The following is a 27,989-nucleotide window of genomic DNA, read 5'->3' as shown; positions in this document are numbered from 1 at the left end:
CAGCTATGCACAACTATGGGAAAAGTATCATGACAAATGATAAAATATCAAAGGGTTTTTGATAGCAAGGTCTGAGGACCACTTTTTAAAGAATTAACTTGTGAAAGAAAGATATGGGTAGGTACTATCCTCATATTACAAAAATGTGATAACTTATCTACCAGAATCATTTACACTGGTTGGTTGTTTTTATAAAAAAAAATTTTAATTTGAATTTATGGATTTTAGAAAGAGAAGGAGAGAGGCAGGGAGAGAGAGAGAGAAGCATCACTTTGTTGTTCCTCTTATCTATGAATTCATTGGTTGCTTCCTGTATGTGCCCTGACTGGGGATCAAACCCACAACCCTGGTGTATCAGGACGATGCTCTAACCAACTGAGCTACCCATCCAGGGCTAAATTGGTTGTTGATTTAAGGCAAAATTACCAGAGAACTTCCTCCTGTCTGTATCGTAAAAACTGATTTTACAAATTTGTACCTGGCTGACAATAAAGGATACTGCAAGTGATAGTTCTATTGGTCTAGATATCATGTATAGCTGAAGAGGTATCTTTCTCCATACTATTCACTGTCCCACAATAAAGTTCCAGGGAAAAGGCCTTTTGGAACCCCAGGGCCAAGGGAAAAAAAATGGAAACTGTGCTTCACATCAGTAAACGTCTTTTAGAAAATTGACTGATAATGTCAACCTGATAACTAACCACTTTCCTCTGTGCTGGCCTAATTTAACACTGTAAGACAATTTGCATCTCAAGTTTAACAAGAGGATAGGACACCCAATGCTAAGCAAGCAGAATTTCTGTGTACTGTCTCCTCTTGGCCTTATCTTACTCATCAACTCATTTCTTCTTCTCTCTGCATTTTTGTTGATTTTTTTTTTTTTCAAATTCTACCTCTTCTGTGACTTTCTGTAAGGAATCTGGAGTAAAGCAGAATGTGAGTCTTTTAAATATTACCAAAAATACTTACTGTAAGACCTGGCTAATAACTCAGATGTATCCTCATCTGAAACAGAAACAATCACATCTGCCCCATAGGATTATTGTAGGGAATAAATGAAATAATATATTTTACAAGTCCCAGCACATAAGCTTAGCCCTCTGCCTCCTACTACTCTTAAAGGAAATACTTTCTCAATCTCAAATTAATCTTCCTCATGTGCTCTGGATTTAGCAAGCAATCAATTAGTTCACACATTGCTACCTTTTATGGTGTCACTAACTGGTTACAATTATAAAAGGTTAATGTATATCCAGATACTTCCATAAAAAACATTGACTTTGGCTAAGACTCCTGGGCCCCTATATTACATGAAGTAAAAGTTTAACAAATTATGTTTAATTTTAAATGAGGATCATGTAAATGAAGATACTGCTAAGGACTGATGTACTAATATTTACCCAACCTTCCCCTTTCTGACATTTTCTTCTAAAGCAACTGCACTTCCCAATCAGTGGCCCCCACCGAGGCCCCTGTAATACGAACTGCATGAATGACAGCCACGGGGTCAGTAGGAGCCACCAGTGGTCACTTAGGTCCGGGTATGAATCAACAGCAGTCTATACGTTTTTGAGTATAATAATGAAAGAGAAGTAGTGACGGATAAAACACTTGGGGGGAACAGATCCTGATGTCGCCCAGCTGTCCCTTCCGTTTTGGAGGCAGGAGTGTGCAGGGAGCAGACCAGCGGAGCAAGGCAGCCAGAGTCACTGACTCCTGCGATGAGCTTGTGCAGCTCACAACACACACCATTCCCACCAGCCAAAGGGTGGTCACCGCTCCTCCTCGGGACCATCATGAAACGATTCCCAGCAGTCCAACATGGGAGAAGCGCTTTTTCTGCAGACACCTACTAATCCCACATGGCCACTTTCCAGAACGAAGTCTGCCCGCTGCAGGAAGCAGCAGGCCATGGTGGCAAAGGGACTGAAATCCAGCCAGCACTGTGACTCTTTGCACAAAGGCACAGGCCACAAAGTGTGTCCATCAGATTCTCCGTCTCCAGAGGGGCCCCCTTTGCCCACCTGCCCACCCAGGAGTGCTATTTTGACCTGATACCCATAAAGGCAACATATCGCCCATCCACAGTCCTGACCAACATATGCACTGACAAATACATCAGTCCTGACTAATATACAAACTCACCACCTCTACGACACAGGAGTTCCTTTTTTAGAGCACCCGTGGCCACTGCTATGAGAACTGAAACAAGAGTCTGGACCCGGGCCCTGCCCAGCGAGTATCAGGCCTCAGCCAATTCCCCCGTCCCTGACCTCTGCTGCCATCCCTCCAAACACCCAACACTTCCCCTCTCTGCCCTCCACTTCACCCATGTCCTGCCCACACGGCAGGGTCCTGGCCCAGCGCCCTGAGAGCCTGCCCAGCCAGGCCTGGAGGAGCGGCACAGCTGCAGACCGGGGCAGGTCCCGACCCGCTTCCTGACCCTGCTGGGTGAGCTGCAGAGGTGTTTTCTCAAGAAATAATGTCACAAAGAGTGATCATCTCCAATGGCACTTGTACTGCTGTACTGTCTCGCAGACACCACCACTCAGTGTGAAAGAAGAAGACACAAGCTGACGAATGTTCGTAAGTTTCAAGCGGCAAATTAGAAATGAGAGAGAAACAGAGGAAAGGACAATAAAATACTTTCCTCCTGAGTCTACTGTGATTACTACAAAAGATGATACATGAACGTGACCATGGAGAAAACAGTCACTATCACACAAGGTACACAATCCTTATCCATGAAACCCGTATCCAAAAAGCCCTGGAAAACCCATGGTTTTTTTCATACCCCTTTCACCAGCAAAACATGACCTGAACTGACTTGAGACTATTTATAACCTGGTGTGTGTCCCATTTTGTGTGAATATTCATACATTTTACGGCAGGAATATTAACATATTTAATTACAGGTGCAGTTCCAAACTCACTCACAGACATTACATCTATTATGGAATATGTACCGTAAGCTCTCTGAAACAAACAAAAAATTCTGAAAATACATCAGGGTTCTGGATATGGGACTGAGAGTCTATCATAACCCATTCCTGAATTAAAGGAGGTGGTGACTTGCTGGATCAACCCAAGGGCAGTCTTGTAAGTTAGATTTCAACCACATTTCCCATCAGACAGCTGTCAAGAGGTCTGAGCAAAGCAGTGGCTCTGCCCTGGGGCAGGTCAGAATCAGTGTCCTGGGCGAAGCTGGCCAGTCACGCGGGTGGGGAGGAAAGAGATGAAAGGCTGAGCAGAGAGGGGATCTGGAAGCCACGGCCGTCCCAGCCCTTCACTGGCTCTCAGAGGACCCAAGTCATCGAGCACATTCTTCCAACTGTTCAGTCAGTTTTTTCCTAGATTTTCAGAGTGAGTCTAGTTTTCAGTCCCAACACTGGCTCCCCCGAGTCTGGGCAAACTGCCATTGAATCACAAGGGCCACTCAAAGGTTTGTTTTTTTTTTTTCCAGACCGTTGAAAACATTAAACTAAATAAGAGAATATTCTCCAGCCACCCTCCCTGCACCCTTCCTAACCCTTAGCATCCATTAAAACAACACTCCATTCATCCCAAAGATATTCTACTCATAGCAGATTAAATATATAACATGCATGTAATAATAAATGAGTATTAATGAAGCAGTTGCATGGGAAAAGTGGAAAACTTTAAGAACTAAATCAAGTTAATGTTTCTCTTATAGGACCACACTTAGACCTAGACAAGAGGGGCCTGCCCTAAACACTCCCTTTTCGAGGGCCCTGCTCTGGCTGTCTCCCAGCTACACCCTTCCTCATGGGGCAGGGAGCTCAGGGCCAAGCACACATGTGCACCCAGAGCCCATGCAACCTCTTCTAAAGCATAGTCTAGGGACCCAGTCCCCCAGGAATCCTGCCTAAATGAGCTCATTCTCAAGGGTGGACCACAGCACTGTTTGCAAGTGGGATAGGGAGGCAGATCAAGGATGACTGGCCAGGTGACAACTGACCTGTGTGCCATGCCCTTCTCGGTGCAGAACTCTGAGGCGCTGGAGAATCCTAAATAAAACCTGGCCCACCGAGTTGTTATAAAAGTACATTTGGCTTTATCCATTCTCACCTTCTTCTCTTTGATATTGGAAATCCAGCCCTTTCGCCGCCCCCTCTCACTTTCCGCACAGGAATGCCTTACCTAAACCCCATTTCTCAACCTGCCTTGTGGCTAAATGAGGAACGTGACTAAGCTGTAGCCAATGAGATGGCAAAAGGCATCATGAACAAAGCCTCTGGGTCACATCCTTTAAAAATGAAATTGCTTGGTTTTTTACTTCCTCTCTTTCCTCTTTGCTTGGACTGTAACTTGGCATCATGTTGCGGGGCCAGCCTTTACCAAGATGAGGCAACACTTCAGAATGGCAGGACAAGAAGGAAGGAGCCGGGATTCCTGAGAGACCTTACGGAGCAAAGCCACCAATGCCACCCACCACCGCTGAACCGTAACGCAAGAGAGAAATAAACTTCAATCCTATTTGAGCCATGGAATTTTGAGGTTTCTTCGATAGACTGGTTTAGCCTCTCTCAAATATATTTTGCCAATGATCTAAATAAACTAATTGTAAATAAGATTTTGGGGGTTATGCTAAAGCATACAATATAAGTCAACTATAGTGATCCTACACAAAAACCAATAGTACCAAGCCTTAGCAAAGAAAAAAAAGGCAATTTTTGTATGAATACAGTTTTATTTTTCAAAAATCCTACCATAAAAATGTTATCAAATATATAGTTAAACACATAAGAAAAAAACAAATAAAAGTTTCTAGTAAGAATTAATTATAGCATCTACAGGTATATAAAATGACCTGAAAACATTCAGTCTAACTTAGAATGTCTTCTCATTAAATAGAAAAGAGTAAAAATTTAAAAGCAAAATTCTACATAACCTTAAGAAATAAAAACACAAAGTTTACTTGTGTGATATAATTAAAACTATTTTTATGTGCTCATTTAAAAGACTGGAAGGGATGCACTCACATTATAACAGGTATGTGTGTGGTAGCAATAGCTAACATGTACTGAGTACTGCTATGTTCCTAAGTGCTTTACAGGTATTAATTTTTTATATTTTTACAACAACATGAGAAAGTAGGTTCCAGTACTACCCCCACTTTATGTTTAAGGAAACTGAGGCATGGAGCAGTTTAGCAGTTTGCCCAACTTCACACAGCCAATAGGTGGCCACATTTAGAGTCAAAACCACATCATCTGACATGGCGCGCAACCACGCCCTACAGTACCACGACAAGAGAGAGCTAATAAAAATTTTAAATCCTTAGGAGTTTCTTATTCTGCTTTTCAAATATTGTGCAAAATAATACTATGCTGTACTTGATACCTGTCCCACCTGGAGATAAAAGCCTCATCCCAAATTCCATCTTGCAATCCTTTCTATAATCCCAACAATAAAATTGCCTTAAGAATCCAAGTGTGGGGATAAGTGGGAAGATCACAAGATCGCTGCAGACGAAACTGAAATCACAGCCATGAGGAAGAAAGTCATAGAACACGAGCCTTCTTCACTGGCACAGCTATGCCAATTAAGTATTAACAATTTGGTACTTTGGAGCTTATAAAGAGATCAGTGTAAGGTCATCCAGTCCACACAAATCAATTAATTGTGCAAAGAGGCTGATTGATTTATCCAAGGTCACAAAGCTGGTTATTTGCAGAACCGAAACTGAACCTAACTCTTCTCTGAGACTAAAGAGTAAAGTTCTTTCATTTTAGTAGGGCACCCAGGTTTTCTAGACTTTATCAACTAAAGCTGTGATATGAAATCATGTTCCAAAAATCACAAAGGCCCTTCAGGGGCCTAACCGTAACCTGTCCCCAAACCTTGCTCTGTAGAAAGCGTCCCCCTGCCTGCCTGTCTGTCACCTCTGTATTAAAGAGGGCAGCAATGCAATGTCACATTCCTCAAATGCACCCCCATCTAAGACTCATTTTCAGAAAGACTTCCAACACAAAAGGAAGGAAAGCAGGAAGGAAGGGAAGGAGGAGGAAGGGAGGGAAGGTAGGTAGGCTCCAGATCACATAACAAAACAAAGTATTAGCATCCTTACCTTCAAGAGCCCTTTATGCAGGCCCTTTTGGAGTGCTTAATCTGAAGAAAGCTTCCTACCGCCAGAATTCATCTCATGGAAGAACTATCACCATCACTTCATTAAATAGACATTTTTGCGCCAAATAGAAAATTAACATATTCTCTAAATAAAGGACAATCTTGGAAAAGGCAGTTAACAACCTTACACTGACATATATCTGCATGACACTCACTGGCCTTAGTCCTCCTCTCATGCCTGACTGTTAAAAACATCCAGGACTGCCAGCCAGCGCATGGCTTATGGGAAACAGTCACAGACTAACTTAGAGCTAATGCATCAGTACAAGAACATATCGTGGTCGGCAGCCGTCCGTCTCGAGAGACGATGGTGTAGCTTCCTAAGAGTCCATCTGCACCGCCGAGAATGGCTGTGCAGTCCGACTCGGGAGTGACACGGTATCTGTCTCCTCCCGTGTTGAATCGACATCTTGCGATGACGCTGGAGTGTCCTCTCCAGTGAAGCTGAAGCTACAGAGCCTGGGCAGGGTGATATGGAGGGTCTGCTGTTGCCCATGCAGCAGACCCCCCCTCTCTTCGCAGCTGAAGGGTCCAAGGGAAAGACGGAGTCAATACAGCTTGGCTTCAGGTGCGCCGCAGGAGCTGCCGGTGTTGACTACAACGTCAAACCGCCTTAGGGACTCCGGCTCCGGATTTTCTGTCGGGGTTTACTCCCTTAGCCTTTCCCCTGAAGAGGTATGCCGCAAGGCAGCGGAGGTTTTTTGGAGTCAGAGTTTTCCTTCTCTGATGTGCCCTGACTGGAAGATTGAACCAGCGACACTTAGCTTGCAGGCCGATGCTCAATCCACTGGGCCAAGAGACGCAGCAGAAATAGTAATTTCTTACTATTCTTTGTATTTCTGTGGTATCCGTTGTGATTTCTCCTCTTTCGTTTCTGATTTTATTTATTTGGGTCCTTTTTCTTTTTTTCTTGATGAGCCTGGTTAAAGTCTTGTCAATTTTGTTTATCTTTTCAAAGAACCAGCTCCTACTTATGTTGATCTTTTGAATTGTTAGTTTAGTGTCTATGTCATTTAATTGTGCTCAGATCTTGATGATTTCCTTCCTTCTACTTGATCTGGGTTTACTTGTTGTTCTTCCTCTAGTTCTTGTAGCTGTAGGGTTAAAGGTTTAATTAGAGATTCTTCTAGCTTTTTTAGGTAGGCCTGTATTGCTATGAACTTTTCTCTCAGGACTGCTTTTGCTGTATCCCGTAGGTTTTGGATTGTTGTGTGCTCATTATCATTAGTTTTCAGAAACTTTTTGATTTCTTCCTTGATGTCATTGTTAACCCATTCATTATTTATAGCATGTTATTCATTCTCCATGAGTTTGAATGTTTTTGAGTTTTTTCCTTGAGGTTGATTTCCAATTTTAAGCCATTGTGATCTGAGAAGATGCTTGATATAATTTCAATTTTCTTGAATTTGTTGATGCTTGTTTTGTGTCCTACTATGTGGTCTATCTTTGACAATGTTCCATGTGCACTTTGAAAGAATGTATATTTTGCTTCTTTGGGGTGAAAAGTTCTATATATATCGATATATATAGAACAAGAACATATAATAAAGATTAAACTGTTATTTCTCTTGGGGCTGACACATTTGTTGAAAGCAACAAAAAAACACAATTTGTTTATTCACTCAACATGTGTGTATTGAGCATTTACTACGTGCCACGTACTGTTCTAGATACTAGCCATTCAATCGAAGCGAAAGACCTGCCCTCATGGAGCTACATTCTAGTGAAGAAAGACAGACATCGGCAAAGCAAATGAGGAAATGGTAGCATGTGCCAGCAGGTGGTAAATGCTAGGGGAAAAAATAAAGCTGAGTAGAGTGGGTAGGGAATGCTGAAGATGGCAGGCTGCGCAGTTTTAATCAGGTGGTCAGGGAGGTCGCACAGAGGAGGGAGTCAGCCAGGTGGCTACCCGAGGACAGAGTTTGCAGGCAGGGGCCACCAGGCAAAGGCTCTGAACTGAACGGGCACCCACTACCATGTACAATAAGCAGTATAAAGCCAGGCAGGACCACTCAGAGCCCTGTAGGTCACTGGGAGGTCTTCAGCCTTTATTGTAAGTAAAACAGGATGTCAAGTCACTGCAGAATTGTGAACCTAGAGTGACATGACATACTTTGGTATTTTAAAAGCCCGCTCTGCTGCTGGTTGAGACCTGCTTCAGTGGGATAAGGGTGGAAGCTGGGAGATCCCTGAGGAGGTGACTAGAGAAATTCAGACAAGAATGATGGTTGTCTAGACCAGGATGGTGGCAGTGGAGATGGTAAAATATGACCAAATTCTGTATAAACAATAATCTGAAAATAGAGTGGACACTTTTTGCTGATGGATTAGACGCGGTTAAAAGAGAAAGAAAGGACTTACAAGGATGACTCCAAAATGTCTGACCTGAGCACCTGGAAGAATCAGATCAACTCTAAGAGAGAGAGGCAAGACTGTGTGTGGGATCAGGTATGGCTTGGAGGGCAGAGTGGGAGTTCAGATCTGAACACAAGTGGAGATGTCAAGTGGGCTGTTGGAAATGCAAGTATGTGGATCAGGGGGAGAGGGCTAGGCCAGAGATCATCCAGTGTCAGAGATATTTAAAACCAGGAGCCGAAGGAGGTGCCAGGGGGACTGAGTGGTTATAAAGAGGACTGGGCCCTGGGCTCTTTGACATCAAGAAGAATCCGCAAAGGAGAGTAAGAGGGAAATCGGAGAGTATAGTGTATCCTAGAAGCCAAGAAAAGAAAGTATTTCATAAAGAAGAGAAAAATCAACTGTGTTTATGCTACTGAGAAATCAAATAAAATGAAGATCCTGAGAACTGACCACTGGACTTAGCCACAAGAAAGTCTCTAGTATCTTTGCAAAGAGTTGTTTTGATTGAATGGTAGGGGCTATGGCTATTCGAAATGGTTTTAAGAGAGAATGAAAGGAGAGGAATTGTAACTGTGGGTCTATAAAGCCCTTCTGAGAACTCTTTGATAGAGGGGAACACAGAAATAGGGTGATAACTGGAAAGAGAGGTGGGATCGAGAGTGAAGTTCTTTAGAAGAAAAATAACAGTCCTATCCTGATGAAAAGGATCTAAAAACAGGGAAATAGTAAGGATGCAGAAGACGGAGGAGAGAGGTCCTTGAACAAGCAAGAGAGGGTAGGACACAGTACACAGCAGGGTGGCCTTAGGCAGGGGCTGACTGGAGAGAGATGTGGTGTCGAACCTTGGGGACTCCTCCTCAATTTTCTCAGGACAAGAGGAGGCAACATCATCTGTCAAAGTCAGGATGGGGAGGAAGGTACAAATGTTTCAGGAGAAACGTTCATCTAAGACAGCGGGAGAGTCATTGCCAAGCAGCATTAAAGTCTCACGCGTGATCATGAATTACACTGGGGCAAGGATTGTGTTTGCCTCCAGTCACAGTCCTCTGCACGAAGAAGCAGGTGGACCGTTAAGAGTTAACCAAAGGTGGGTCTGACACAGCTGTGAGAAGCTAGGAAGGCAAAGGAACTGGAGGCATGAGCAAAGGAGTGATTGTGGCTGACTGTAAGTCTCAGTAAAGAGCCAAGAGAGGACATGAAGGGATGGGGACAGCATAATGGTCATAGGACTGATGGACCGTAGAGACCCCGCTGGGGTCAGAGACTGCTAGAGTTAGGATATAACAGGGAGTGAACTAAGCACGTAAGACATAATGGGCAGAAAATGTGACACTTGCCCTGGCTGGCGTAGCTCAGTTGGTCGCAGGTTTGATTCCTGGTCAGGGCACATGCCTAGATTGCAAGTTCAGTTCCTGGTCAGCACTCGTGCAAGAGGCAACCAATCAACGTGTTTCTCTCACACTGATGTTTCTCTCCCTCTCTCTCTCCCTCCCCTCCCCCTCTCTCTAAAATGAATAAGCATGTCCTCAGGTCAGGATTTTTAATTGTGACACTTAAAATTTAGATTATGGAGGGGCTACAGCCATATATGATGACATGGTTGGCCAAGAGAAGTTCAAAAACTGAGACAGCAGAGTGTTAGAAGGATGATTTACGCTTGCATTGAAATCACTACAACAAAAGTAACTTTTAGAGAGAGTGACAGTAAACCAGGAGCTAAAATCACGGAGAAATGAGAGTGCCTGGGGGGAGGGGGGATGAAATGGCACCTCAGCAATGAGGTTTAGTTGGTGATACAATTTGATGATGGCGGGAGTCTGATTCAGATGTGAAATGAGGAGCAAGAGGCACAAATTCTACTGAGCTCTCGGGAGTAAGAGCCAGGTGGAAGAAAAGAGAGGGAGCAGAGTCCTTGGGCAAGAGCCTCTACTCTGCTACTCTTACTTCGTGAGTAAGGGAGAGACTGACTGGCCTATTTGCAAGTGACAAACACATCACCAAGTTCTGAAAAGTAAATTACCTTCGATGTTAGGAAAAATAAAGCATGTGATATCCACTCCACCAGAGAGCTTGATGAAGCACAAGTTTCATTCATTAAAAAGAAAAAAATCTGAACCAGACTGTTAATCAGTAATTCATGTCTGATTATTTGCCACTTTTAGCAACAAAAGGGAAAGATTCATCAACCAATAAAAATTCATTACATGCAAAACTGGGCCAAACAGTACCAGAAATTATACCCTTCAAACCTGTGTCTACCCACACCGATTCTAGCCGTCAGGCCTTTTGTTTGAATGGCACAGAGACAACAGAGGCAACATAAGGTTCAGAACCTGGCTGATGGCAAGAGTTTGGGACCCTATGGTCATGCCAGAGTATGACACTGTCAACTTAAGCTCCATCAGGAAAGACGGAAATGCCACGAGAGACACAACCCTAATGACTCAACTTTTTAATGGATCACAGACCTCCTTTGAAAATGTAATGAAAATTGTGGACACTTTTTCCAAGAAAATGTCCAGAGGCACACGAGTAAAAAAGTGTTGTACCCACTGCCTGCACTTCTCCACGACCCCTCTCTCTCCCTCCCCAAGCCAACCACGGGAGCCGCCACAGCATCTGCAAGTCAGCTTCCTAGGACTCCTGGAGATTTTTTTACAAAATCAAAAGCCACTGCTTAGTTCCTATGTTCCACTGCCACTCCACCATTTTATATTCCCCTGTCTCCAGATGTTCATTCCAAGGACAGTCAAAACACTCAGAAAATACAGAGAGAAACTAAACAGTTTGAAATGAAATTTTGAGAAATGTTAAGAATATATTCAAAAGAGCACCATGGATTACTGAGGAAAATAGTCAGAACTCCAGCTGCCAATTTTCAAGGATGTGATCCCAAACCAGGGCATCCACCCTCCTGGGATGGATGGAGATAGGTAGGTACATAGATACCTTCCCTTCCTCCCCCCCCAAACCTTAATAGAAAGGCTTCACCTGCCAGGGGTTGAAGCCATTTCCCTACCACCATGTCCCACCACATCTGTCTCCCACCTAAAGCCTTCCAAGTCTCCCCTCTTCCCTCGCAACCACCCCTCTTTAGTTCAGATGAACAATGTCACTTACCCTTTGACTGTGACAGTCATACAGGGGTCCTCCAGGCCTCAGCCTTGCCCTATCCACTGCTCCAACCCAAGTTATCTCTTCTCCTGCAGAGCAAATCTGATCAATTCAGCCTTCTGCTTAAAGCCTCTTGAAGGCAGCAAGGCCTTCCAAAACCAGGGCATCTCCAGTTGTCAGCGTTAAAAATAATAATAATAATAATACATATGTGACCTGATATTAGAATTTGTGGTGTTTTGTGGGGTGAGCATGTGTGTGTGTGTGAGTGTTGGAGTAGTGTGGGAAGTACCTAGAAATTGGAAGGTGTTTTGTTTTTTTTTTTAATGCTGAGGTTTGAAAAACTAAAAAATATTTCAAGCATGCGACTAGACAATAGTAAAATGGCACCCAGTACATCACTGGAGGGGGGCTACGGACTTGCCTTGCAAGACAGAGGCAACGTCTACATTCATTCCGCCAGCAGCTGGCAGTGCTGACAGTTGAGCACTTTCGTATTTTAGGATGCATTTAGGAATACACAAACCTTACACAGTAATCTCTGTGGGTATTTGGACTATAGCTGGGGTCCCATTCAATAAATTCTGCAGCTTGATTTTTGTTTATACTCAAAATTGTTTTTAAGATTTATCTTTGCTGATATAATTAGCTCTTTAAAATATGATCTAAAGCAAGTATGTCCAAATATTAATAGCTGATAAATTTCAAATGAGGGCACACACTTATCTTGTATATCTTTTCCTGTAAATGTAGTTATATCGACTACTTCATTATTTTTTAATAATATTAACTTCACCATTTGAAGTGTTTTTAAAAACCCTCTCAGAGCTCCCCTTGGGGTACCATCGAATCTCCTAGCTGTGGCTTACTGCACTCTTCCTTAAATGGTCTAAGCTTAACTTTCCAGCCTTAATCTTTCCTTCACATACTCCTCTTCAGCCGCACGGACTCACAGTCCTCACCTCCAAACTTCTGGCACACCCCTGATTCCCTCCATCTTAACGGCCCTCCCCTTCCACCTCGCCACCCTCGCTCTAACTTTTATCCACTCTTCAGATATTGTAGTGCATATCCATTCTTCAAAGATGCCTTTCCTGAGAACCACTGGACGTCAGCTACCTCTTCCAAGAGCTCACACAGCGTCCTGTGCTGTTTTCCTTTTAAAAATGTGTAACAATGTGTTTGTTTACTTAAAAACTTGCAGAACTGCCCTCTTGAGAGGAAAGACAACTGACAACTGGAACTGTGCCTTAGTCACCCTGTGCTCATCCCAGGGCATGACACACGTTAGGAGCAAGGTTAACAAAATGCCACACAAAATGTCTTCTACAAATAAGACTTGCTAGGTAGGAAGATAGGCAGGTAGGTAGATAGAAAGACAGACAGACAGATAGGCAGACAGACAAAGAGATAGATACAGAGAAATAAACAGACATAGAAACAGATACAGACAAATGAAATCCTTCCCTAATTACTTCCACTGCTTAAGACAGAGCTGAATCTTAAAGAAAGCTACATCCACCATTCTGAACTGCTTGGCTTCTATCCTAGCATTTAAAGTTAGCCTACTGGATACACAGGTTTCAAAGCTAGAACTTAAAAAGAAAAACAGTGGCAGCCTCTTCTTTCTTCTAGTCCCCAAACCTCCACAGGACAGTCTCATGTCATGAAAAGCATCTGGTACCTGAATCATTATGATTTCTTAGCCTCCCAGCTTTATTGACTGAACTCCAATGACCTTTCCACCACTTAACTATTCTCTAAATGAGGAGGTATTTCTCAACATCTGCTCTTAATTTATCTTTAATCTGCATTTTCTCATTCCATCTGAAGCTGAAATCAGAAATATATGATGACATTATATTCACAGCATCACGTCAGACATTCTATTCCCTCTGAAATAGCTTTCAGGCTCTGTTTGCACCTGGATTTTCTTCTACCTGCCCAAGACTATTATCTTCACTGTAAGACGAGAATATTACCTTTCTTTGCTACCTTTTCAAAGAACTTTTATATTTTACTGAACATGAAAAAACTTTATTTTTTTCTCTCATTTTAACTAATCTACTTTTTCTGAAGCATAAACCTTTTTCAGAATAAATATAAATACAAATGCTATTGGAACTTAATTCAATTTCAATTATCCTAAATAAACTGACCAAGAGGCGATGTAAGGAAAGTAGCAGTAGTCAACATCGCTAAGAACTAAAACTACCTTTAAAATGTTAAAAAATGAGTCCAGTTATTTCTGGAGGAAGAGCTAATAACTGAAAGTGCTGAGAACCTGAATATGACTTGAAAAACGATACATCTGATTAAAATCTGTAGAACAAATCCCATGAAGGTGAAGTGTACAGCGAGGTTTTAGGTGCGTTGTGACTAAGCGCTCCCCACCATTCACAGCCTTTCCCCAGCTCCTTCTCCCCCTGTGCCACTCGGGCCCAAGCTCCCATCATCTCTAACCTCAACTCTTACCTGCTCCCTGCCTCCCTCCAACTCGACTCCCTTCGAAATTTATCTTCCCTACTGCCAGCCAAGTTATCTTTCTGAAACACAGTCGTGAGCCAGTCATTAACCAACTTCGAATCCTGTAGTGACTCCCGATAGAGAAAAGATCACACCTCTTAGCTTGCTTCAAAAGTTTTCAAAATCTGGCCCCAACCTCGCCACTCATCTGCGAAGTCCCAGCCGCAGACTCAGAAGGCAGTGTTCTTCGCCTGGAATGCCCCTCCTCCTCTGTCCACAGGGCTGTCTCCTGAGTCCTTCAAGGCACTCCTCCAATTCCCTACTCTTAGGGCCCTCTCTTACCAGTCCCCTCAATCCCGTCAAGGCAAGAACCTGTCCTTCCTCCTTCCACGTTCCACGGCCTTGGGTACAGCACACTGCTGTTTTGTACAGGGATGTCTATTTATGCCTCTCTTCTCCAGGTACCTGAAAGTACCTCAGTAATAGACACGCGTCTTTCCCACGTTGAACCAATCATCTAGCAACAGGACTGAACAGCAACCATTTGCTGAGTGAATGTGGTATGTATAGAAGAAGCAAGTCTGATTTTTTTAATCACGTAAATACACAGGAAGCCTTTGTAGAGCACTTACTGATTGCGGAGACTAAGCTACCGGCCCGCATCAGAAAGGTAAACTAGGAAAGCATACGTGTGCTTGTGCACAAGCAAGGAGAGCCAAAAATGGAAGCAGAAACAGAGTGTACAGGAGGGAGAGATGGATTCTCCCTTGGTGCTTCGTGGCATTTATTCTGCAGTTTAAAGGAAGGAGGCTTCAAAACGGGGAGAGGGGCATTGGGTGTGGAGGGAAGTGGGGATGCAAAGAACAGCCAAGCACAGAAAACAAAGCAAGGCATCGTGCACAGGAACTCGATGAAGAAACATTTCAGTGCCGGGTATTGATTGGTTTGAGCTTCTGGGTCACGGGGCCAGAATAAGAAAAGCACCAACACATGTCTTCACTCTCCTGACCCACTTTCCCCCCTTTACCTTTGCTCCAAACAACCTGAACTCTTCAAAATACGAAAGAAAAAACTGTCCAATACCAAGATATCTGTGACCTTCTGAAATTGTATAAAGGGAAGTGTTTACAAGTCGAAAGAATCTTCAACATTTGACTAGAGCTCTCCTTGCTCCCCTGAGTTGCGCAGACCACTTTCTCGCTTGTTCCGGGAGAGTCTTAAACCTGCCTCCTTTGTCCATAAATCAATGGCACCAAACAGAATAACCCATGGAGCTTGTTAAAACTCCAGATGCCGGGACCCTGCTCACATGACTGAATTGGAATCCCAAAGGGTGGTTGTGACATGCCGCCTGGGTTAGTGGAATGAGTCCAAAGCCTGACTTTCAAAATAAAAGCATATGCACGCATCTATGTAATTACTGAATTAATGTTGACATGATTCACACGGCACCTATCAGGAGCGAGGGAACCAACCAATTAGTATCAACCTCAAAATGCTATGCCCCCCTTGCCACACACACACAGTCTCTTCGCATAAAGATCACACAAAGATCTTAATGAGAAAACAGAAGAAATTCGCAAGTGTTAACATTATGGAATTAGAGAAGAGCTAAACAGATAATACTTTTCTTTTTTCTAAATTTTATTTAGTAACAGTGGAAAAACAGGGCAGGGTTGTTTATGAGGCAAAGGTATTTCGTTAAAGCAATAATGCCTTGAAGTTTCTTACTTCAAAGGTCCACAGAGAGGTTTTCTCAGTTTATTCTGTGGTTCTGATCATCAAATGGACTCAGATATTTTCTTATGGCTACAAAATACAATGTAGTAAAAAGTTTTTGGTGGAATATCAAGTGATAATACTTTTTCAATTACACTACCTGTATTGACTGCAAACTTGTACCACATTAGAGACATAAGTAATATTTTAATTGGGTTCCCCCACTACATCAAAAATGGGATTATGTGTTTTATTCTGCCATTTCAAAAATATTTTGATTCATAATTAAATGCAAAAATTATTGAACTAGACAGAAATCATAACAACTAGCTGGCCACCTACCCACCAAAAAAAGTTCATTTGAAAATATTCATCTATGAAATGTTATTGCCATACTTGACACTTTGAGTTCATGGTTGTGATAAACAGAATGGATTTTTTTATTTTTTTAAAGGAAGTGAATTCTCAAAACTGATGTGAGGCTGTACCACCCCAAACCTTAAAGTTAGCTGACAAACAAGCACACACACACAGTTTCCCTTTGAACGAGGCCAGGAGCACACGCTTCTGACAGTGAAGCCCCATGGGAGGTAAATAAACCTCAGGTATTTGGTTATGCAACGGCGACATGGGAGCCTCCTACAGCTGACGCGTACATCCCAGGCCGGAGAAGCAAAAGTGAAAGCGCTGGCGCAGATTGCTCTGTTCACAAGCCATCATTTTGAGAGTAAATACATATATATTTAAAAACTCACACCGACTCAAATTCTAAATACTGAACCGAGTGTATTTATTATCATACAGTTAACATACAAAAATAACAATATAGCAAATACATCTGCCTCCATGCACAACTTAAGGGGGGGGAAATTCTAGCCATTCCATCTGCAACCACCTGAGTATCCTTTCACGATTAACTTTTAACTATTATTTACAACTGCTTCAATGACCTTCCATGTTCCCTCATTTCCTGAAAACGATCATATCAGCACCTACTTCAAACTTCTGGCCTTAAATGAGGTTCAACAAAATTGAGTTTTCCATTCTGTCTATATAATTAAGGTACTTCCACTGCCTAGAACTTTCTCAGCAATTCACATTTTCTGATCATGAATGGATCACCTACGAAGCTTTCACAACCATAGTAACAAGTCGGGAGAATCACATTAATATAGAAACCTTGTCTACGATTGCACTATTTCAGCCTAATGAGCAAACACAGAGATTTTACAGGCATTGCAAGAAGAGCGGCTCAACTCCATCAGAGTTAAATTTCCATCAGGGTTACTTGTCCCTCACCACAAATCCCCAGGGCTCATGGAAAAAACCAAAACTGTTCAAAGACCTTCCTTCAGAGCACAGGTATTCCAGCCATGTAAAGCTTCAGGGAAAGGAGAAAAAAAAAAAAAATACTAGCTATTTTTTACAGCCCCTTCAGTTCTTAGAAAAATTCCCAAAGACTCCCTAAATACAAATTAACTACTGTCCTTCATCAAATTCTGGAAGATAAATAGGTAATCTTCCTCATAATTTTCATAAAACTGAATCTTGCTACGCAAGCTTACTTTGTTGCAAATATAGCACCTTTTTCAAAGGCTCGCTGTAAATGCAACCAGGTCTAATATTCCATCTTAAATAATTCATTTTATTTTTACTTCACTGGCCTCTCTTTTCTTCCCTCCCCATCCCCCACCTCTTACCAACTCTTTTCATCCACAGATACCCATCTGGGCATCAGACCAGGACTCAAACTTTGCCAAATCGCAGTGCATCTGAAATCCACTACCTTTTTTCACGAGCCAGTGAAAAGCCTTGAGCAACAGTCAGAAGAAAAGAGAAAAGGGAATTCACGTCAGAAACAGATTATCCATTTCTCTACCTTCCACCCAGAGGACTGCCTGTCCTCTGGTATTTTCCCCTTTGCTAGCTCTTGACAGAGAGTGACAAAGACCAGAGCCAGGGCAGGCCAGGGCAGGCCTGGGAGCAGCAGTCGCGCCTCCTACGGTTTGACCCTCCCTTGTCAGGGCTGTGATGCCAATGGGGTCCCAGGAAAGCTCTGCCTCACAGCTGGGGTCCCAACCCCGGTAGCCATAAAGGACAAGGCAGAGGCGTGTATACGTACAATTTATATTGTGAAAATTTGTAAGCAATAGATTTAGGCACAAAATGAAGAAGAATCATCCAGAAACAACAGAACAAACTACCTTGTAAATTAGGAGACCTGGCACTATGTAGAGGTCAAATGCAGGGTTTCTGGAGTCAGACCACCTGAGTTCTAATCCCAGCTCTGTCACTCCCTAGCTCTGTAAGCCTTTTTCATTGAATAAACATCATTGCTCACCTGCTCTGAGTTAGGCAGTGGGCTTAGTCTCAGGGATGTATTGGTCCCTGCACCTCTGGAATTAAATTCTAGTGGGCAGACATTAATAGACACAAAAAACAAGAAAAATGCCAGATAGCAGTAAGAATGCAGAGGGAACTTAAATATAATGATGCAGTCAAAAGCAACTGGGAAATCTACTTTCTAAAGATCTGTCTGGGAAGATCTCTCAGCGATGGCATTTAAGTCTAAATCTAAATAATAACAAGGAGTCCATCAGACAAATGTGTAAAAGGGGTGTGCAAAGGCCCTGAGACAGGCACAGTTGGGTCTTTGAAGAACCAGAAGGCAGGCCAGTGTGGTCAATTACTTCTATGCGGCTCACATCTGACATCTGTAAAACAGTAGTTGTGAGGATGAAACTCTTGGCACCACATTTGCATGCAGTCTGTGCTCAATAAATGTGAAGTGCTATAATTATCATCCTCATCATCATCACCAGTGAGATCCCACCATTGTAGGCAGGCAAGCAGAGGCCAGAAACCACCTGAGAGGCATGGCTGGGTTATGTGGCCTCTAAAAGTTCCTCAGCAATTACATCCCAGAATTAGACAAGAAGAGAAAGGTGAAACAATAAAATTGTTGTTACACTTCAGGCTTCCTATCAGAGGTACTTTAAAGAACCTGTTGAATCACACAACTATGTGGCACTTCCCTAATTCATTCAACAAATGGCCCTTTCCAGTCTGAGAGCCCATGACTCTCATCTCCAGACTGTCAAAATCCACACACACAGCCAGTTGATAGACCGTCGTTAGCCCTAAGATCTACCCTCGTGACGGAGCTCTAGATTAAAACTTACCAGGACAGAACTGAGAACAACAGAAAACGATGACTTGTTCTGTATTACCAGCTTTAACATGTGTTAGCTATTAACAGAATGAAGTAGCAATGAGCATATTCTTTGAATTCATATGCCTCCCAAACCATTTTATTATTTCCTGTTCAAAATATCCCAAGCAGAAATGCACACATCACAGACACCACTGGCAGTATGTTTCCCTTTAAAAAACAAACAAACAAACATCTCTATATCTTGGCCTACTCTTTCAAAATATTTACTAACTTGTTAAGCTTTCTGAAGCCCACTAATTTAGACTGAAAAGATGCAGTCACTGATGATGAACTCACTTAGGTGTCTTTAAGTTAGGGAAAGAAAGGTCTCTTTTACCCCATCCCAAGTTTTTAATCATCAAAGTTCATATTCTTTCAAGTTCTTTTCTAAAGTTCACTCAAACCAAGGTAAATATACTACAACCATAAAGAAATGTATAGCATTATATATCCATGAAACTATTTCATCACCTACACTTGATAATTTCATATTTCTGTTTAGAAGGGGGAAATCACATAAAAAATATAAAACTTCGTATAGTAATACTGAATGAGGGCAGTACAAATAATCCCAGTCACTTAATGTAAAATGCACAAATATTTTTATTATGTCAGGCTTTTAGCCTTCCAAACTCAAGAATTTGGGGAGCCGGGAAAAGGAGAAAATCTTCATAAATCAAGAGATTAAATTAATCAATTTACCCTCAATATTAGTTTTTTTCCCAACCCTAATGTTTGCTCCCTCCCCTATATCCAATCCCCAAAGGAAAGAAACCTAGAAGAGCAGTTCAGAATCAAAATGCTCCTATAGGAAAACATTTATTTAAAGTAATGAAAAAGCAACAAGTTAGGCATAGAACATGTCCAAGAAGGATCTTTAAAAATATGCATTATATGTAGATGATTCCTTAATCTGAACTTAAAAAAAAAAACCCTTTCCAATCTGTACATTTCGGCATACCAAAAGACATCACCACTGGATACTAATATTTACCTTAAAAGAAGCAAAACTGTGTCTTCCAGAAAGCAGAAATGGTACTAACAGGCCCATTCAAATCCAAATTTATCTACCAGCTTTTGCAACATAATCCAGCCAAAAGAATGTGATTCATATCTCAGCTATGCAACAGCTAACTTTTCAGTGTGTTTTGAAGTAGGTGCCACCAAGAAAAAAAAATGTAACAGTCATAGCCTTGGCATTGAAACACTCTATGCAATTTGAGAGTTCTTAAAAATAACAACTAAGTATCACAGGTTCATTGAAGAACTTTGGAAAATACATATGAGCAAAAAAGAGAAAAATAATAATCCCCAAATGCCAAAATAACCACTATTAACATTTTAGTGTACAATCTGCTAGATTGTTTTAAAAGATAATTTTCACATAACTAAATTCATATGGCACATATATACTTAATGTCAAGAACATATTTCTATGCTTATATACAATACATATCAGTAACATTTTTATGAATGTGTAATCCTCTACTTTATGAACATCCCCTAATTTAATTAACTCCACTGAGATTCTACATGATCTGTTCAGATGCCCTACACTTAATGAACAGAGAAAGTTCACAAGTATTTCCTAAAATTACTTGTACATGACATTCTTCTTAAATTACACATTAGAACTTGTGCTCCTTTCAAATTACTTGGGGAAATTATGACTTAACCAGTCCTCAATATTGGATTTTTATGGTGTTTCCAATTTTTCTATTATAAAAACGCTGTGATCAACTTCTTGCTTATACATTTCTGTGTGTTCTAGGAAATAACTCTGAAAACAGAGTGAATAGGTCAATGGATATACAGAGGTTAAAAACATGTGATAATTTCTGTCCAACTTTCCCACAATAATGTATAAGAATTTTCTTTTCAGATGATAATTTTTTATTTAAAGAATAGTTGGGAAGGTATGTGCACTCATCATATATGCTTAGTATTTTTAAACTTATATAAATATTTTATGGACATGGTTAAAGTACATAGTTATAAATATCAAAGGTCTTACTATAACAGAGGTTGAGTCAGAAGACTATTTACAACTCTACCTCCTCACAATTTATAGAACATGACCAGCATGGATATGTGAAATTGTCTCACTTTCATTTTCCTGTTTGTTACATTTACATAGTTCTGGATATACATTTTATACTCTTAATAAAAGACAGTACTAATCCCTTATATCTACATAGTACTTTATATTATTAAAACACTAAAAACAAAAAGGATTTTAGCCCTGGCTGGTGCGGCTCAGTGGATTGAGCGCAGACTGCGAACCGAAAGGTCGCCAGTTCAATTCTTGGTTAGGGCACATGCCTGGGCTGCGGACCCGGTCCCCAGTTAGGAGTGTGCAAGAGGCAGCCAATCGATGTTTCTCTCCCTCTTTATCAATCAACCAATACCAGTATCATAAAAAGAAATGTGTGTCTTAAATATGTATGTCTATTAATTTAGAGCTCATTTTCAGTGCATATTTCCACAGTCCCATATAATAAGAAATAAGCTCCTAACATAATGTTTCTTTTTTTTTTTTTTTTAATTTTAAAGTGACACTGGTTGTAATTTTATACCTAAGGGTAACTCTCAAAGTTACTTAAGTATAGTGTTCACACCCAGGGTGGAGTTCTGTGTAATTTTCAAAGCTCAGAAAAGCCCAGCCTGCTCAAAAATATCTCCTCTTAGAGCCTGTCTCAAACTCATATTTAAAGTTTTTTTAAAAATACAAAAATTTTTATTCAGTGGGTCTGGAGAGGAGCCAGTGCATCTGCATTTTTTAACAAAACTCCCCAGTTCATTCATTTGAACAACAAGAGTAGAAAAGCACTCAAGTATACAATAAGACTTGGGGAAGGGAATGTTATCTTAGCACTCCAATGTAAATGTTCATCTGAAAACCATCCATCTGTCTTAGTCTAGTTTACTAGATTACCTAGGTGAAAACTGTACCTTAAGAAGATTCATAAGAAGTTTCTAAAATGAAAGCAAAAGGTAGGAGACCTGTTGGCCTAACTCTGGCCACCAAAAGAAATTGGGATTAGAACTATGGTAGTCGAAGCAAAACTTTAGACGGTCCATCCTGCCAGAAACAACAGTGCTTCCTATTTTTAATCCCTTCGACTTCATAAAATAGTCTGAAAAGGGGAAAAAAAGCTCAGCGATACTTTTGTGTTTAAAGGGGTTAGTCTGATAAATGAACACAGGTCACAGTGCCACCAAGCAATGCCAGTCAACATACAATGAGATCCAACTGGGTTGAGAAATTATGATAGGACATTCAGAGACATTAGGTCATCCTTTACAATATTCCTTTTGTCAGAATTCTTTCTCACAAAAACTTTGTCTCATAAGTACAGTGCAATACAAGCCAAAAAACCTATGTCTTCTAAGAAGTTTATGTATAGAAATCCATCATTTTCTTAGGCTTCCATTACCTACCAGATCTGGACTTAATGATGTCACTGAATTCATTCTGCCCATCATCAGGACTGGCCTCGTGGTCTCCATACTTGGCCATCTTTGCTGAGTTTCAATAAGATCCAAACACTTGATTAAGTCCTCTTTTTTTTTAAGACATCAATACCTAAAGAGAAAAACAAAGTATTTACTTGAAAAAAATACATAGATACATATTTTATTTAATACAGATAGTCATACACAGTTATATACAGTAAAGCACTGCTTCAGGCAACGGGAATATGACTATCAAAGAGTTACAGACACTAAGCAATTCAGTACGTATGGAACTATGAATTATTTCTGATATGCTACAAACATACAGAGGAGAAGCACAGAGTAGCGTCATCATCGAGCGGAGGAATGTAACTTGCCCTAGGCAATGAGAGAAGGCTTTCTGAAGTGACATTTGAGCCAAGTTTTCAAGAATGAGAATTTGGTAATCTCTGAGTGAATTCAGGATTTTTCAAAAAACATATTCTAGGATAATGTGAAAAATCTGAATTTGGGCTGTATATTAGACAATATTAATGTATCAATATTAAATGTCTTTGATATTGGTTAATGGTTTTGTCCTTATGCAAGGAACTGTCTTTGATTGTAGAAGACATGTGATAAAATATTTAGCAATGAAGTGTGATAATATCGTCAACTTAAGTTCAAGTGGAGTAGCATATATCTATGTATGTCTATCTATACTGGGTATGTATATATGTACACAGCTATACACACTCATACAAAGAGAGAAAGAGAGACATATGAAACAAATATTGGAAAATGGTAAGTGAGGAATGTAGTTAAAAAGCAGATGGGTGTTTATAGTCTTCCACTCTTTCTAGTGTAATAGTACCTAGGCAGGAAATGACTATGGGTAGATGGAAGGAAATGGGTGGATATGTGGGATATTTAGATATTAAATAAAGAAGGTACATGGGGTTTGGGAAATGGTGGGATGTGAGAGGTTCAGGATACTAAGGTACAACATGATTGCCCAGTTCTGTCTTGGGCAACTGAGCAGAGGGCAAGTCACTCACTGAGCGGAGAGCTCCTGAGGATAAGATGCTGAAGGAAGAAATAATTAATGTAGTTTGTATTTGCTGAGTTTGAGGTGCCTCTGAAATACATAAATGGAAATGACAAAAAGCAGTTAGATATACAGATCTGACTTCAGGAATGGTCTGAATTAGAGATAAATCGGAATATTTAAATGTCATATCATTGATACAGATTCTACTTGAGAAGGTACATCATATTAATTCTGCTGAGTATAGATATCACTCAACAAAATAATTTTAATGTTTAGTAATCAACTGTTGGAAGCATCTTTAGAATTTAAAGTATCAGGGATTCCATCCTGTAATCCCGCCTTTTCTTTAAGAATGGCAGGGTACTGCTCTGCCCTAATACTTTCAGGAACATCCTGCCCCCAAATCCCTACAGAATCAGAATTCAATCAGCAATGTGGCTCTATCCTAAGAGTCCCGGTAGCAGATCCCAAATGCCAATTAAATAAATAAATCATTTAATTGGGAATATAACAGTCAACACAACCAAATATTAATCTGTGACTAATGGACCTTAATTTACAACATATATCAAAACCAGAGTTTACTGCTAGCTAGGATTGGACCACTCGATTCTTTAATTTTAATTTTAATTCAAAGACACATAACATGGTATTATTTTATAATATAATTCATCTTTTACATTTATGTAATACATTCAGTATTTTATTATTGTTTTATGATATATAATATTCAAGGAAACACCATATATCATTTTATAATATAAATACGTACGATATATAACAATTATTATATTTTTATCCCAATCAGTCGAAAAGGATGTGTTACATTAATAAAGAGGTCAAAATTACCTTAGAAAAAAGTTTTGTGTTTAAGAGTTTTAGGCAGATGAAAACTGTTGTAGACTGATAAAGCAGTAGAAACAATTTATTCCCCAGTAGGAAGGAATATGTGGATTGTGGATCATCAGTCTGCCAAAATGAATAAGTATAAAAAAACTTTTATTTATTTTTTTATATTGCTCTACTACTGTCAAGACTTTTGGGATTGTTATGTGATTAAGTTCCCCTTTGAGGGTACATACCTGTAAAAGATTTGCTGAATTCTTTAGCATATTTTATTATATTGAAAACCAAAAACTTTGTTCAGAGGAATGCAAATAAAATTTTATTATGGAAAATCAGGTTTGCTCAACAAAATTCTTTTACTGGAAAGCAACTAACTATTCCCTCTGAGAGACTTTTCTAATGCTCTCCATAACTGGTCTTAGCCAAAGGTCTTCACTTCAGTGCTTCCCAAAGACCTGTCCCACTCCATAAAAAAGTAAACTGTCTACATAGGACTTGATTTCATTTGCACATTAATCCTTCCACATTATACAGTATCTTATTTTGCCACTCTCCTTAAAACAATTTCTCAAATGTTCTCTTCCTGATCATCCAAATCCCTTACACACTACAAAGATACAGCAGAGAGACCAGAGGCCAAGGGAACAGTGGGAAGGAGGGAAAAACTGTGAGAGCTACCAACTGCCACTTGTTGCCACGAATGGCAGGGGACTCCAGGTTGAGTAACATATGACAAAAAAGACACCTTCTTCTAAATCGATAAATGTAACAGCGATTTATAATTGGTTGCCAGGAGACAGTTACATCACTAACAATATGCCTTTCACGTCTATGAAATCCAGGGAAGGCCACCTTCCACGCACAGCTAGCTAAGAAACAGAATAAATGAATGGGACATTGCTTTAGAAGCTTTAAGTCCTTGAAAACCGCAATGTATTGTAACCATTGCTCTATGTTTCTGTGCCCTGATAAGGATGTTCTGCAAAGGTTAGTCAGATCTCCTCACTGAAACCAATACACTCAACTGTACACTCACCGGCATTTTCTTTGGAGCATCCTGGCTGTCATGGGACCTGAAGCCATGACTGTGTGGCAATAAACCAATCTGGGGTGAGAGGACAGGGGGATGGCCTTAAAGGAAAAGCTAAAGTTTTAATTTTAAAATAATATGGAATTACACAATGCAAATATATTCAACGATGTACGTTCTGATAGAAATGCGATGTTGCTCCTTGGGCAAAAACTATTCATTCATTTACAATGGAGACCAAAACCCTAGCTAGGGATACTTGAAAGGGAAGCCAAGGGAGCAAGCCCTTTAGCGCTCTGCTTGATACATAGTAAAAGACACCGCCCAGTGCCAAGAACTGCCATTCACTCTCGGAAGAGCTCCAAGGGAAGGCTCCTACTACAGTTATTAATACTGTTTACAGGGGCAATGAATTATATGTAAACACCCAAAGGAGAGTTAAAGAGCAGTCTCATCGGTCCTATAAATACGGGTAAAGGGGGTTGCTGAATGGCTTTGTAAACCTTGGCCCTCGCCGCCTGGAACTCTGGAAGCTGAAGCACCTTCGAGCTTCTCATTCCTCCAGCTCTGGCCTGGCCGGCAGCGCTATCCGCGGCGAGCGTCCCCCACGCCCACCAGCAACCAGCCGGATGGGCCAGCCAGGCTCCCTGAAGCCCGTGCAAGTCACTAAGCAATGGATGCGGCTGCTGTCGCGGGTCCAAGAGGCCGTGAACTCCGGCCCCAACCGGAGGGCTCAGGGCTCCCACGAACTGAGTGCGCTGGGGCCGCGGCAACAGTTGCACCGACCCTCCCAAGAGCGGCAAAGGAAACTGACCCGCGAGGTCCTGGTGACCCAGGTGACCTGATAGCTGGGAGAGAGGAAGCTCTTCCCGGCGTACCCCAGAAAGCGGAGCCGTTAGACCCAGGTCAGATCCCAGGCTCTCCAGTTTAAAGTAAAATAAATTGTGGGTCCCCCGGCTCTCTGAGGTCAGGCACGTTTTCTCCTTCCCTAGAACAAGTCCCTTTCCGGGCCTTGGCGGAAAATTCTCTTTTAACAGAGTGCCTCCTAAAAGTTGCAGAGCCTAAAATTAGTGCTTTGTTGGCTTGGCAAGTGGCCTTGGACAAACGGAGCCCTGGATCCGGGGCCAAAGGTGGGCATGAATTACCTTACCAGTTGCAACAAGAGATGCCAAGAGTCCGGAAAACCAGAAGAGGCGACTGTACCGGACCACGCACAGACTGGGTGCCCCGTCCCCTCTCTGAAGCCCCACCCTCGGGAGCAGCAACGGCCTGGAGGTCGAACACGTTTCCTGCCAGGCGAACGGCTGGGAACTGCTTCCCTGCCCGGTGACCACAGTCACCCTTTCCCCACCCTCTCCTAGCGGACACCTCCGGGGCCACGCCTTCCTGGGCTGGGGCGAGTGTGACAGGCCCTCTTGGGAAGCCACGTCCCCTCTTGGAGATCACTGGCCCAGCAGCCCTCACCGCGCAAGGGACGGATGCTCGAGACTCACACACTGACCGGCAGGAGGATTGCGGAGCCAAGGGGGCACCCGAACCTGTCGGATCTTTCGCTGCTACACGGATCCCGAGGACCGCCTCCTGTTTCCACGTTTCTGTCATTCTCTGTCCCACCGCGGGGTAGCAGAACTCAGGTTCCAAGGAAAGTGCACGCAAAAGTTGGTTACATCTTAGCCTCAGTCTTGAGAAGGAGCTCTGGACGCTGATCCTGGGCGCAAGAGCCGCAGAGAAGTCCGTCCTCCCCGCAGCCCACGCCCCGTTTCCCCGGGGCTGGGGTCACATTACTCAGCGCGGCGCTTCCGCAATGCACGGACTTACCTGCTCCCGTGGACCGGCGGGCCCGCCTCGCCAGCCAGCCGCCGCCGAGTCCCTAGCCGGCCAAGGGCTCGTCTGGATGTGTTTGGGTCGCAGTAATCGCGAGGGGGGTGTGCGAGCGTGAATACTGCGGTGCAACGTTTTTTTAAAAAAATAAAATGTAGAGACCTAGACGAGGTCCGAAAGAAAAAACGAGTTTTGACACCCGATTAAAAATGCCTCTGCCTTGTGCAATCTTCCTGCCCTATAGTTCCGCCAAAAACAAAACAGTCCAAGTGCAAACCTGAAACAGGCGCGCAGGCACCAAGTTTGCCAAATACTAGAGAGTTTTCCGTCTGCAGAAATGACCCAAAAGAACTGGGGTACCGCTCCCGATGGTGATTCCCCAATCGACTTCGGGAGCCGCAGGCTCCTCCTTGCCCCGCGGCGGGAGAAAGCCCGAGGCTGGCAGCGGCCGCCCGCTCTCCGCCTCCGAGGCAGGGCGACTCCACAACTTCGTGAGCGAGCGGCTCGCTCCTCCGGCTCCTCCTCCTCCTCCTCCTCCTCCTCCCGCTCCCCGCCGCGGGCCTGCCCCTTTGTTGGAACGCCGCACTGGAGGCTGATGAGGACGGGTGGGGCGCAGGACAGCTCCGAGGCGCCCCCTTGGGAACGGGCTCACGGCCAGGCACCCAGGGGCCCGCTTTCCCGAGGAGGTGGAGGCCGACCAGGTCCTGTCCGCTGGCCCGCGCCGCTCCGGCGCTCCCGATCCTCGTCTCAGCCCGCGCCCAGCCGCCACCAGCCCAGCAACTTTG

At 42.3% G+C, this 27,989-nt stretch overlaps 1 protein-coding gene across 1 annotated transcript in view; it reads right to left on the bottom strand.

Annotated features, from left to right (window-relative positions):
• UTRN (utrophin) overlaps positions 1–26,697 on the bottom strand; it is a 449,245-nt gene extending 422,548 nt beyond the window's left edge. The window contains exons 1-2 of the mRNA XM_090279943.1: positions 26,534–26,697; positions 22,463–22,607 (exon numbers count right to left, since the gene is read on the bottom strand). Coding sequence (XP_090136069.1) covers positions 22,463–22,541 — 79 coding nt within the window. The 5' untranslated portion in view covers positions 22,542–22,607; positions 26,534–26,697. The remainder of the gene's footprint in view (positions 1–22,462; positions 22,608–26,533) is intronic.
• Positions 26,698–27,989: the final 1,292 nt, after the last annotated feature.

This window comes from Furipterus horrens, unplaced genomic scaffold (assembly GCF_987537825.1).
Source record: "Furipterus horrens unplaced genomic scaffold, mFurHor1.1.pri manual_scaffold_6, whole genome shotgun sequence".
Lineage (NCBI taxonomy): Eukaryota > Metazoa > Chordata > Mammalia > Chiroptera > Furipteridae > Furipterus > Furipterus horrens.
Note: the sequence above shows the minus strand (reverse complement) of the source record. Positions and strands in the feature narration are given on the sequence as shown.